At 39.5% G+C, this 13080-nt stretch overlaps 1 protein-coding gene and 1 long non-coding RNA gene across 2 annotated transcripts in view; both read left to right on the top strand.

Annotated features, from left to right (window-relative positions):
- LOC111263613 (uncharacterized) overlaps nt 1–2596 on the top strand; it is a 37998-nt gene extending 35402 nt beyond the window's left edge. Inside the window, exon 4 of the long non-coding RNA XR_002682326.2 lies at nt 1417–2596. This is a non-coding gene — a long non-coding RNA (uncharacterized LOC111263613). The remainder of the gene's footprint in view (nt 1–1416) is intronic.
- A 7204-nt stretch (nt 2597–9800) lies between these two features.
- dsx-c73A (doublesex cognate 73A) overlaps nt 9801–13080 on the top strand; it is a 29706-nt gene continuing 26426 nt past the window's right edge. The window contains exon 1 of the mRNA XM_022838843.2: nt 9801–10787. Coding sequence (XP_022694578.1) covers nt 10497–10787 — 291 coding nt within the window. The 5' untranslated portion in view covers nt 9801–10496. The remainder of the gene's footprint in view (nt 10788–13080) is intronic.

The raw sequence follows: 13080 nt of genomic DNA on the forward strand, positions 1-13080 counted from the left end.
TATATATATAATTTAGAGCAATGGGAAATGAAGCTTCGCATCATTTCCCATTGCTCTAAAACCTAAAACTAATTTTCGCCACGACGAATTAGGACGAACGTTCGCCAATAATAAAAACATCCTGCTTTTTCCTGAAATTGACAGCCTATATTACTTACAGTTTTCCTGCGGCCTCTGAAAAGTCTGAAGATTTTCATAACACAAAGCCGAAGATCCCTACAACCTTTAAAATAAAAGGGCTCGATAATTGCTCCGAAACCCATTTTTAATACGACTGGATTTTTTTACACAGAAATTAGCGGCCGCTTTAAAAAGGGGAGAATTAACGTCATCCGGATAAACTCTAATGGTTGGCTCTTTTTTGCACCGTGTTACGTTAATGTTTTGCGTTTTTGGAACATTAGGTTTGCTACCATGTTAAAATTTAACTCTACTAGATTACTAGCGTATCCGACCGAGATTTTACACCTTTTAATATTACTCGCTACTATTACGCAATATTTGTCAAAGTAATGTGTTGCAAATGATTAGTAAATGGTTTAGGTCTCGCATTGAAGCTGTTATCGTTGTCAATAGTAGTTATGAGAAATAAACATGATCGTTAGAAAGGACAATTTTAGTACATAGTTCATTGCTGTTTAGATGCAATCTTGTAATAAACTAATAAAAAGAAGAAGTTCGAACGAACCCTGACAGTTTAACCCGGCTATAATGACGCTATTTGTTCCTGTGTAGTTTTATTCAGGCAATAAAACGTATCAGCCTCACCGTGATAGTTCAGTTCGAACAAATCCACGCGCCTTCCTTCTCACCTTCAAGGAGTGCCTTGAAGCTGAGCATTTAAATAAGCAAAAAAGCTGACAGACATTCATTGAGAAAGATATCTACCGCTCTGAATTACCGAGTTAATAACCGCTGTTATTTTATCTTTTGTCATTGGTGTCTTATCCTTTTTGCCGCTTTCTTCTTTACCTGCTTATCATCTAGCATTGGTTTCCCACAAGTGATAGCAGCCGGCAGACAAACAACAGCTGCGACAGTGTGCCACTCGTGTTTTATCATACGTTGTTTTTATGTATGTCAACGACCCATCGAAGACATTTTATTAGCATATGGAGTCCATATCGCATTATGTAAAAAACAATATATGCCCATATACTCTATATATGTACGTTGCACTTCGTTGTCGGTGTATATATATATATATATATATATGTGTGTACGTATGTATGTATGTATGTATACAGTGATAGAGTTAGTTAGAACCATGTGGAAAATGTTACATTATGCTGCTATACATTTGTGTGATAAAGCACCAGCAAGTGTTACGGTGCTGCTTAGTAAGAAGAATTATTATTGTTATCATTCTCGTCGTTAAACGATTGTTGTCGCTTGTTCGATGTCTTCGTTCACAAGAAGGAAGATCTGTCGCTGTCGGGCCTGTCTGCCGGCCCACCGACAGACAGACAAGATGGCTAGTAAACTTCACCAGCGCTGCTTCAGTCGATTATGTCGGTTATCCGTTGTTGGCTATTGGTGCTTTTGTTAGCCAGCTGTAAAATCAACTTGTTTGTGGAGGAGGGCTAGCTGGTAGCTAGGGAGTCCATCAGATGTCACCGGAACCGGAAGTTCTCATTCGACAAGGAGAAAGCCAACGACTTCGACCATGACTACGAAAAGACCACTACGATAAGCCTAAAGTGTAGATATATACATAAATTTCTAATAATATATTAAATCAATGCAGATCACGCAATCGGTCCTGTTGCTACCTATACTATTATAGTTATTTCTCCCGCTGTGACTGTGACTATCGCTACAACCGTTGCTGATACCGTCGTCATTTTTCGTTATCACCCAATTGACTAACTATACGCAAGTGATGATTGCGTCTGTCACTCGTAATCTGTTTTTTTCTCAGAGGTGAATGTTATTTAAAACAGCCATTTGTTATGGTTTAGTATTTTTTTTTGCAAAATGTTTATTAGAAAAGTGATTTATTTAAATTCGCACTCTGAGATAAACTCGGGCTCTAATAAAATTCATTTATTTAAACTTTACCCGCCAATTATTCTCAGCGAATAAATGATTATGTTTATAAAAGATACTAACTTTTATCAACAAATAATATTACAAGTAATAATTGGTAAGATTGTTAAACTGTATTCGTAGTTTTTTAAATTAAAGAGTATCGGTGCTGGTCCCCCTATCTATGTAGTGTTTTAAACGTTCGGTTATAGTTACCGGTTTTTATAGATAGTTGCCAATGATTGCTTCCAAATCAGTGTTCTAGGTAGCTTAGGTCAGTGTTCCCTATCCTTAACACATGCATTCATCATTTTTTTGTAATATGTTCCGGTAGCGAAAAACCTATTTAATAACAGAAAATTTACCTCCGCTAGATTCGTCCTTTGACTAATAATGGCTGCCCTGTGCCATGACCGGCACGACCTATGATATACTCAGAAATGATTCTACTTTTATACTCAGGCAATAAATATAATAAGTAATAGAAACACAAGGAACAACGGCCTAAAGGCCGTCTATCCAAATGAGCACATAAATAAAACTAGAAACCGTGTAAACCTAAGTATTATATATAATTCCTATCGTTTATTCTAGGGCGTAGTGTTTTGAATCCCCACGACCTCTTCTTCTGAAGCTATACGATATAGCCCTATCGAAATCCGGCGCAGTAAAAACCTCAGCAAAAGGCAACTGAGCGAAGTGCTTTAATCGATGTGGAGGGTTCGCTAAGAATATTCCTTCTAAAGTTTTTCATAGCATAGTCTCTTACACATCATTGTATCTGATGAGCCCTGATGGGGTAAAGAGAGCAGTTCGATTTACCTTTAGGTCGAAGCTACAACACATAGAAGAATCATTTTAATAATTAGTCGTTGAAAATTTTGCGATCAGCTTTTGCAGAACTAATCGTTTGTTCGTTTTAATTTCTGTTTTTTTTTTTTCAAAAATACGTACTGTTTTCTGAAAAAAAAATATAATTTCGGAACGTCGCTCCATTTGCTTAAAGAGACCACCTAGAGTAGAGAAAGAAAAATCTCTCTCTATATATATATATATATATATATATATAAAGAAAAAGTTCGTCCGAAATCTCCTACTACTCTGTATGGGTTATTGACCTGCCGTTAGAAGTTTTTAGCTATACACGACATCAGGTGGGCCTTCGTAAAGGTCTAGCTTCATAATCAGCCAACCTGAGCTTTTTGAAACATAAGAAACAATAAGCAGACTTTCTAGAATTTGCTGACCCTAAGCAAACAGCAGACTATACACCATCTATCTAGCAAAAGGAACGCCCCTTTTTTGACAGTTGTTCAATACGCAAAACGAATGCGTTATCGCCCAACTAAGATTACACGCTTTGGCATCATGGGCATCTTTTTTTTTTGAAGCACAGCCGGGTTATGGGGCGCAGGCGTGTGTTCAAGGTCTTGCATTCTCGTATATAACATTTTCTATTAGCTGTTATCATATAATGCCTAAATGCTGGCATTTTAACGGATGGCATGATAATGTTCTCATAAAAGTTCAGTTTTTATAATTGGAAGTTATTTCGTTTAAACTGTTATCTCGGCCATTCTTGGCACAACGCGGCACAGTATAACAACAGAACACGGCCAATACATTACATATACAATGTGTATTCCGTGGTCGTCCGAGCGAAAAATTCTTACTTTGCATAGAAATCGGCAATCATCATATTCTACGCTATTACAGTGAGTCCACATAAATGGGGTTGGGTCAGTGGAAGACTCTGGTCTAACGTCGAAGATTGAGGCTAATTTTAGTCTTCCTTTGTAGTCGTCTGCGGACTACATATGGCAACTCCACTCGCAGCATACGGCCTATTCGAATCGAGCAAATTCGCTTTTTCTACGAATTCCGAACAGATAAATCTGGTTTGCTCCTCGGTACCGCTTACCATAGGCGGCAATCACTAGCGGAGCCGATGTGACTATTTGTAGAAGATAACATCGAAATAGATTCACTTGAATCGAGTGTTTCCTTCGGTGTTATTCTCGTTGTTATTCCCAAGCGCGTTTTTGCGTTGACAGTACAAGTACCATTTACCGACTGTGGGTGTCTGTATTGTTGTCTCTTTTTAGTATTTAGGCAATCTGCATTGCACATGAAGATGGAAGGGCTGGTTACAGGTCAGCGCTCTTCGAAGCTCTCGCGTTCTACGTACGTTATAGTTACGACATCGAAGTCGTTCAGTCGTCATAACCGTGTGTGAATGTAGATATGTATGTTGTACTATGAACGCGCGGCTGAGGCCGACCTTGTTCTGAAAAATAAATTCGAAAAATTAGCGGATCCACGGTAAAAATAAAGTATTAGGTGTTTGTTACAAACATCTCCTCTTTCGACGATTGCACTCGAAAAGGCCAGAATTGAACATTCTTATTATAATATTATGATTTAATGGCAAAAAAATTTCTAGGCTGTAATTTGTATACAAAAAATGCGGAAAGCCACGGAACGAAAATGTTTAAAGGTACACCATAGGCTCAGCAAAGACATCGGTGTGATTCGTTATACGTCCCTAACTTGAATTAACTTCTTGTAATACACACATTTAAATATGAACATAGTCTGGCTCCTGTCAAAGCAGGCGATGTTTACAAAAAAATATTGTCTTGTTGATAATGCACGAACGGTTGACATTGCGTCGCCCCCGCTTCGTACGTACATACGTCACACGTAAGTTCAGATTTTGCGCAGTGGCTTTTGTCGTTGGCTAGATAGTCGTCGTCGAATATGGGGTTAGACCGGAAATGTAATGATCGATATTACTAAGTAAAATCACGCTCGTACGTGCACTGCACAGTGTCTGCCCGTCAATTCGTCCGCTGACCTACTGGTTAAAATGTAGAACGTGTGAAAAAACGTTAACGGTTGAACATTAGTACGGTGCATTGGTACACGCCAGGTAGTCGACTTAGGTGGAGAGAAAAAGTTAGGTATGACGAAGTCATAGCAGCAGCTGTTGTCATCAAACGAGAGTAGCAACAGAAGTGTCCGTATTGGTAAGGGAACGAAGCATCGTTGCATGAGAACTGAAGGCTCGTAGTTTATGTAGCTCTGATTGAAAACTATCGAGTTTCGCAGCACACTACACCGCTCGTGTCCAGAATACCCGGCAGTCGCCCGAAGAGACCACTCTGACTTCTTTCTCTGATCAAGTTCCACTGAAAACAAAGACGTTATGGAACTTTCTGTACCGATCATAATCTAATCAGTAAGTAAAACAAGCTGATACATAACTTGATTGACGTTGCGTCGGATGCAAGGCAGCGGCCAACACCTCAGTTGATACAGAATAGGAATATATATGAAGGCAATACAACGTCTACATTTAAGAATAAACTTTGTTTGTTTGTGGCCTGTTAATTAAAAAGGCTTCTTATGCTGATAGTCATGTGTCAAGCAATATTAGATACTTGCAACCCTTCGTATCTAGGCTGAAAGCACATATTCATTTGAAATAAAAACGAAAAGTCCATGTTTATCATGGTTTGTTTTCTAGTAGAGTTAAATTAGCCGGTTCGACAGATTTATAAAATGTCGCTATTACGCTTGATTACTGAATGATCGTTTGAATAGTCCGATTGTCGCACTCATACTTCATGAAAGTCCGTGAAGGCTATGACCCGAAATAAATAGATAAAGTAGCTGTTCCTATCCGCGCATGCAGTCGTCACAATATGAACCCGTCGCGTATTCATTTAAAAGTGAAATTGACGTTAAAAATAGAACACCTATTGTTCAGAATTTAATATAAACCTGTGTTTAATAAAGCACAGCAGCAAACTGCCCCCCGTGAAAATTAATGATATACACATTCAGTTTTTGCCACTGCTGCTGCTAACATCTGTGTGACACGGCCCCTGAAGTTATTCCGTAGTCCTTTAGCCACCTAATTAACTGGTTTCATCATAATTTGTAATAAGCACGTCCTGCGGTACATGAACTATTGAAAACCGCCAGTAGACGGTCCTAGACAACTTTTTGTGTTTAATTATGTGTTAATGTTCGCGTACTAATATACTTTTTGTGGTGGAGTGTGAAAAAACCACAAAGAATATTCATGTTTTGTTAACGACGCTGTTCCTATTTTATATTTTACGTAACACTAACCACTTGATAATTGGCGAGTATTTACAGCTCTTTCATTTGTAAGCGCACGTCATAGCTCAGCTTCTCACTATGGCGAAATCAACCGAAAAGCTAAACCACATTGGGATTATTATGTATAAAAATTTGTTAAAGTTAATGGCTTTTCTGACACTCAGCTAGAGTTTCTAACGGCTCGATTATAGCATCGATGGCACAAACCTCAATAATACCGGCCTTCATATGACCTCCTTTAGGGGTACACGATCATAAGAATCAATCCAGCTATTATCGTTCTTACTACCAGCTTTGGGACATTGGTACAAACGGGCGGAGCCACATCCGTTGGCCACAGGCGCTATATTTGATTATTATTATTTTCATTTTTTCCAATATTTCTACCTCATTAGGCGTCTGATTTGTTGTCAACCGACCTCTCACTCAGTCATGGACGTAGCAGGCCGAATCTTGGGAGTAAGCTTGTTACTTGCTAGGACCTCCGGGAGATAACGTCGATAGTGATGATGCATGTGGTGACAATGATTCCAATCGTAAATCCCCCCAAACAGCCCCGTAACCATTATTATAACTACAATTGGTTGGATAACTAGAAAAGCGCGAACAAAACCACTATCGATGGGTTCGAAAGACGGAACACAGTAAAACGAGCCACAGTTGTAGAAAACTGCAATAAAAAAAGTACGAAAAAATACCCTTTATCTGCATCGGTCGATCACACACGAATCTATGGGCTGGTTATTGGCTTTGAACAGATACGTTCCTGCTAGAGTTTTTGCTGTTTTTGTTGCTGTTGACCAACAGTTGTTCCTTAAAGCCCTGAAAGTTCCATATACATATTATAAGTGTATATGCCAAGATATGGTGTTTCGGTATATAGTCGCTATTTATGTTTATTTACGTAAAATTATTGTTTGTTGCCTCTGTCGATGCCATGAGACGTTCAGTATGCTTGCAGGCTACGAATGATATCTCGGGCGGATATTGAAGTCCGTGTCCATGGGTGAAATCGGCTTCTGTTGTCCTTTGAAGAGCGCTTGTTGCGAATTACTAGACGAGATCTGCCATATTTACGAAAAAGTATCGAAAATTAACCATCGAACAAGTGGCGGATTCTTATCATATAAGATAGATCTTTCATTATCGGTGAAATGCCTTCGCATCTGTTCCAATTGCAATTGAAAACTCTTGTTGTATATCTGTTAACTGGTTAGGTGCAGCAGGTCTTTGTAATGAACTGTACAACGGTAAATCGAGGCACCGATCTTGTTCCGCAGCTTTGTCCGATTTTGTTTTGTAATGAGCTGTTTTTTTTTGTTCAATATATTGCACGTATTTGTCAGATGAATTAAAAATTTCAATAGTGCATAATTTATAAAAATTAATATTTTCATAATTAGTCACTGATATGCCCGTATTTACGAACGAAGCCAGTTGAAATAATAGGTAACAATAGAATGTTCCACAAACGTTCAGGAAGCCACGCCTATGTCGGCATGTCTCTAGCGTAGGGTCCGGAAGGACTATACTTGATACGGGGAAAAGGTGCCAGAGACCGATGCAGTGGCAAATAAGGACTGTAACTATTTCATGGCTAATGGATACTAAGTCAACAGAGAAACAACTTAGCAATAAGAGAGTAAGTGAACGTTACGAAGTTATTCATAACTTGAATTAAGCATATGCTTGGAAGAAATAGAGAACCCTAATGAGGGTCGCCCTTATATATGGATCTAAATGCATTATGAATACTGAAAAACAATAGGTTTTAACCAACAATAGGTTTAACCTCTGGATGCACTTATATAATTGATAAATTGACAGAAGTTTCAAAATGAAACTTAAATTTCGTTGATTTTCAACGAATTGTATTCATGAAATGTATCGTTCTATCAGTGAAGACGCTGGCCGCGTGAGAAGAACAATGGTCGGAATGAATGGAAGCAAACTTTGAAAATTCGTCAAGCCTATAATCCTTTCAATTAGCTGCATCTTCGTATCGTACCATCGCTATAGAGAACATTTTCCTAACTCGGATTGGTTATGAAAAGTGGATTTTCGCGGACACGATACATTACTACCAGTATTAACGTCTGCTTCGATACGGCTGGATATAATTGAAATTCGAAGTATTTAAAAAATAAATCAACTACACGATAAATTTCATATACAAATTGATATCCTTGTAAATGAGGGGGCATCCTCATAATCTCAACTAACCATATTTCAAAACCTATTGATTATATGAGGACAGTTAGAGTTGAGCTTTGGTGACAACCCTGTAAAATGTTAGATCTGATCAGTAGGACACATTCGGATCAGGAAACGAAGTCAATGGCTACGCTCTTCAAACCCATTGTGCGTTTCTTCTCCGAAACGAACGCATCCACTTTCAACACTTTAACGGAATGGACCTCAAAAGACGTCAAACTGTTGTTTATCCTCATGGCTTCTCTGATGTTTGCTATTTGTCAAAAATAAACAATGTCTTCCTTCTGAAAACCTATGTTCGATGAAGTAGTTCATATATGTATATCAATAATTAACATGCTAGAGAAACTCTTGATACATTCACATTGATCTATGTTAAATTTCCCCAATACGATACGTTTTCTTCTAGCTTTTTTCAAACCACCCATAAGCTAACAATATATTTATATGTGTAACTATTTATAACAGTAAAGTAAATACCATTGTTGCGTGCCTCTAGCAATCGTTCCGGTAGGCGCAGGTGTTTCAATTTCATGTGAGCAGTATTACTACTATGATATTGGCTATTAATACAGCCATTTGCAAGCGAGTGGAACGGTGATTTTGTTTGCAGTAGGATTAAATCGATGTTTTAGAACAATGTAGTTTAGAAAAAATGAAATAAATGGGTATGGTCTTCTTTCCCCTTCGGCTTTAACTACGACGCTACTGTTCCTAATAACACATAGAAGGTGGTCTTCGATTATTGCATTATCCTAGAACTGTAAGCAACGTCAGCCCACTTTCATTTCTTCAGTTTATGCGTCTCTCCTGGGAAGAATGATGTTGTCGTGCATGCTGTGGCTTAGCAACAACCAGATATGTTGTTGCTTCATCACACCCTCAACTGACACCCACGTGTAACAACAATGAAGACGACATGTTCAGTTGGCTGAATTATTAATACTTATAACATGATGTGATATTTTACAGATATATTAACTAATCGTTTGGTGCAAATGGCATGGTTAACTTCAATTGCTTAAACGACTATAGAAGCCTAACCACCGGCAGCAGCAGCAGCAGCGATTACGGAAACAACAATACGGACTCGAGCTTTGGATTAGGATATCTTTTTCTTCCAACGGGAGAACGGATTAGGGAGCGAGCAATGACGATGCCCAGCTGCGCGGACATCCATCCATCGATTCCAGGATTACTAACAAGCATTTTCCCAATTACCGTTTGTGATCCATTGGCTGTGATTGCTACTGGTTTAACTGTTGAGACAGCCAGCCAACAGTCGCTACTACCGCTAACTATCCTGCCGGCTTTCCCATTGAACTATCTGCTGCGCAGTAGATAGGGTGGGGTGGAGTGGGGAAAATAGGGGGCAGCAGCGGTGCACTGGTGCGCGCGGATTCCGTTAGTCAGTGGCACATGGTCTAGTGGTGATAATAATGGTAGCGGCGGTGGAGTCTGTCTGAACGTGCCTGTGTGTATGAAGGGCCCATAGTTGATAACGTACTGTGTGTAGCGTGTTGTCTACTGTGCTGACGGCAGCAGGCGCTTGCATTTCTGCGAGGGCTTAAACCGCGACCCTTTCCGCTTTGCGGAGGCTCAGGCAATTTCCGTTACGAAAGAAGAGGCTCCCCTTTACCGGGACCACTGGCCGGGAATCGCCTAAGAGTGCTAACCCCGCGCTGAAAACCCCAGTCGAACACTTGCCTACGCCAGGGTCATTGACGGATCCCGACAAGCACGTAGTCTTAAGCTCTCTACTTAGATAAAGGTTTATTATAAGCAAGTGACGGCAAGCATCATTCACGTACCTTTTCAATCTGTAGTCACGAGACCATCAAAAATTTGCACGGTTTCCGCGTGGTTCATTTCGCAGGTGTGTTTCTAGTGCTCATTATTTCGGTAATACGTTGTTTTCGTAGGCTGCTGAAATTGTTTTTTGTCAGTTTGTCCACTATCGAAGGCTAGACAGATTACGTGTGTCAAACGTGTGTTCTCGACGGTATACAAACCAGGACAGAAGGACCACTTACCCTGAAAGAAGGTGTTAGAATCCTTCAGGTTATCATTCTACTCTACACAGTAGTGCATTTTGTTTCTGCACAGCCAATTTGCTGCTCGTTATGCAGCCTATAGTCCTGAGTTGTGTGGCTCTAGTTGCCCTCGTAGGCGTACAATGTGACCGTGTTTTTACTGGCGGCCTAACTCAGGTTGGTACGGCGCTGGCTGAACGATCTGCTGCCTCCCTACTCTCAAGGACGCTTTCGAGCTTTGCGCGAGCCACTAAACGCAGTCATGAGTCGAATAAAGACCAAGAGTATACAAAGGACGTTAGCGTTCCAGCACATCAGCTTCTGGATAACTCAACCCCCCCAGTAATGACAGCTTCCGCATCGAACCAACAAGCCATTAAGGTGAGATAAGAAGTACCGTAATCATACATAATCCCCTAAATATTTGAAACGTGTGATTCAAAGATCTGCATACAGGGCATCATCATTTTGACGTCTGAAAAGCTTTTTCATTCTTGTTTTAAGCCTTGTCGTGATCTCATTGCCAGCAGAGGCAGGTTGTGTGATAAAAGCTTGAACGGATTTTGTGTTACTATCAAAGCTGGTGCCAGATAATACGAACACGACTTAACGAAACATACGTAGTATTTAATACTCGTAAAAGCCCTAGCTGGGGCACGATTGTCAAAAAAGTTAGCATTGATAGTTGTATTTATAACGATCCTATTTGTGACCTGATTGAGGCGCAATAGGTTTTCGAAATAGCAAGTCCATAAATAGAACTCTTCAATGTGAAGACATTACGGAGCATGCTATGTGAAGCTTTTTGCTATTTTCCATCCGCCACTGTAACTAATGATCATAAGTCGAATGAAACATTCTTTGATTTTTACGACCAGCAAACACAAAATTTGGTGATTCAGTTGAATGAATCGCTGGCTATCAACCAACACAAGCTAATAGTTCCATATAATAGTTCTTATATAATAGTTCTATATAATAGCTCAAATGTGAATCATGTGGATTAGAAGCAAAAATGTACTTCATTGCCTAACAGTGATGGCCTGCAGTTAAATAATTAAAATACATTTTTTTCACAGTATGGCGGAAGGGGCTCTCTAGTAAGTCAGCCTTATGTATGAACAGTTTTTCGGGAGAACTAGGTGACCATTAATGGCAGGATTATAACATCACAGCATTATATCTAGCTACGGTAGGACATGTTACCTAGATGTATTGCATTACTCACTTAAGAAAAATGGCACAGGAGCCTTCAGAAAAGAAAATATGCTGTTGTGTGGGGACTAAATACGCGGTTGTTCAAACCATGTTTTTTATTACCCCAAGCTATAATGTCCTATATGAATGAAAATACCGAGTTTTTTTTTACAACCACGTGCGTAATGTAAAATTTACTTTATTAATAAAGTGATTAAATTGGTCAAGTGTGATTTCGGTATTGTTTTTATATATTTTAATCGATTTTTTATATGCATGTTGCATAGTGTGGATTTGTCTTACCATCAATACATCTGCTTGCCTTTTAAATCTTGAATAGCTATGACGCTTCGCTATATTGATCATATTAAATGAGTTGTTTCGTACTTGCTACATCTATGGTTGTTTTAGCGGGATAATCCTCCTCGTTATTTATAGACGTTGGACAATACTATTGATTGTAGTAGTATCTAGACAAGGTAGGTCAGATGAGTTACCCTCTGAATCGTATATACGCGCACGCATATACATGAGTACGTAAAAATCTACTGAATATATTCATTGGTGCTTGCTTTTAGTTTTTTCTTTTCGAATTGACACGGCAACAAAGCCGTTGTTTGGCAAAGATTAGATATCAACTGAATCAGCTCCGACAGCCTCCCTATGAACCGTAGGCGGACGGGGCGGTTGAGCAGGGTAGTCTGAATTTTTTGTCTCCTGACCAGTGACAGAAATGATGCGCGTCTACTAAACATATGTATATAAGAATAAATACATAAAAGAAATACTATACTTATGCTGTGATGGAACCTTTGCGTGTCTGTTGGGTAATAGTACAGCTTCCCTTCGTTTTCTGTTTATAACAATAGGTACTACAGAGATAAAGCTTTCTGTTGCCAAGTCTGTGAGCTCTGTCCTTGAAGATATGTCCTGGGACGGTATTCTGTCAAGGTCATCTCAAGCAGAATTCGTATTCGTCGTGCAAGCTGCTTTGGACTAGCTAAATATTTAGCCGTTTGACAGAAGGCGTTTGTTAGCTGTGTTTGATTCCTCGGCTGCTGCTCCGGCAGCGGATTGAACCACCAGCTAAATGTTGAGTGTATAGGGCGACTCCTGCTGACGTAGGGAAAAGCGCGTCGTTCTGCTCTGAAGCTGAAAAGCTGCTCAAAAGCTCTCTGAAGTTGGAAAATTCGTCGATTTACCACAGATTAGTATACTTTTCGGCGCTCTTCGTTTTAAAAACGGATCTTCGAAATCACCTCTTTCTCGGCATGGCATTTAAAACTTGCCCTTCTAGAAAAGGGCCAACGAACCTGAAAAGGGCATAGAGCTATTTCCTCAATTTTTGTTTCCTCTATATCGACAATTCGCAATAGTTTCCCGGGGATAATTGTTGCCTAAACTGATAATGGAACTATTGCCACTGAAGCTTTTTTGCGCTTTCACGCTCAAAAAGCTTAGCGTTAACCTCAGACTA

This window comes from Varroa jacobsoni, unplaced genomic scaffold (genome assembly GCF_002532875.2).
Source record: "Varroa jacobsoni isolate VJ856 unplaced genomic scaffold, vjacob_1.0 scaffold_778, whole genome shotgun sequence".
NCBI classification, from domain to species: Eukaryota; Metazoa; Arthropoda; class Arachnida; order Mesostigmata; family Varroidae; genus Varroa; species Varroa jacobsoni.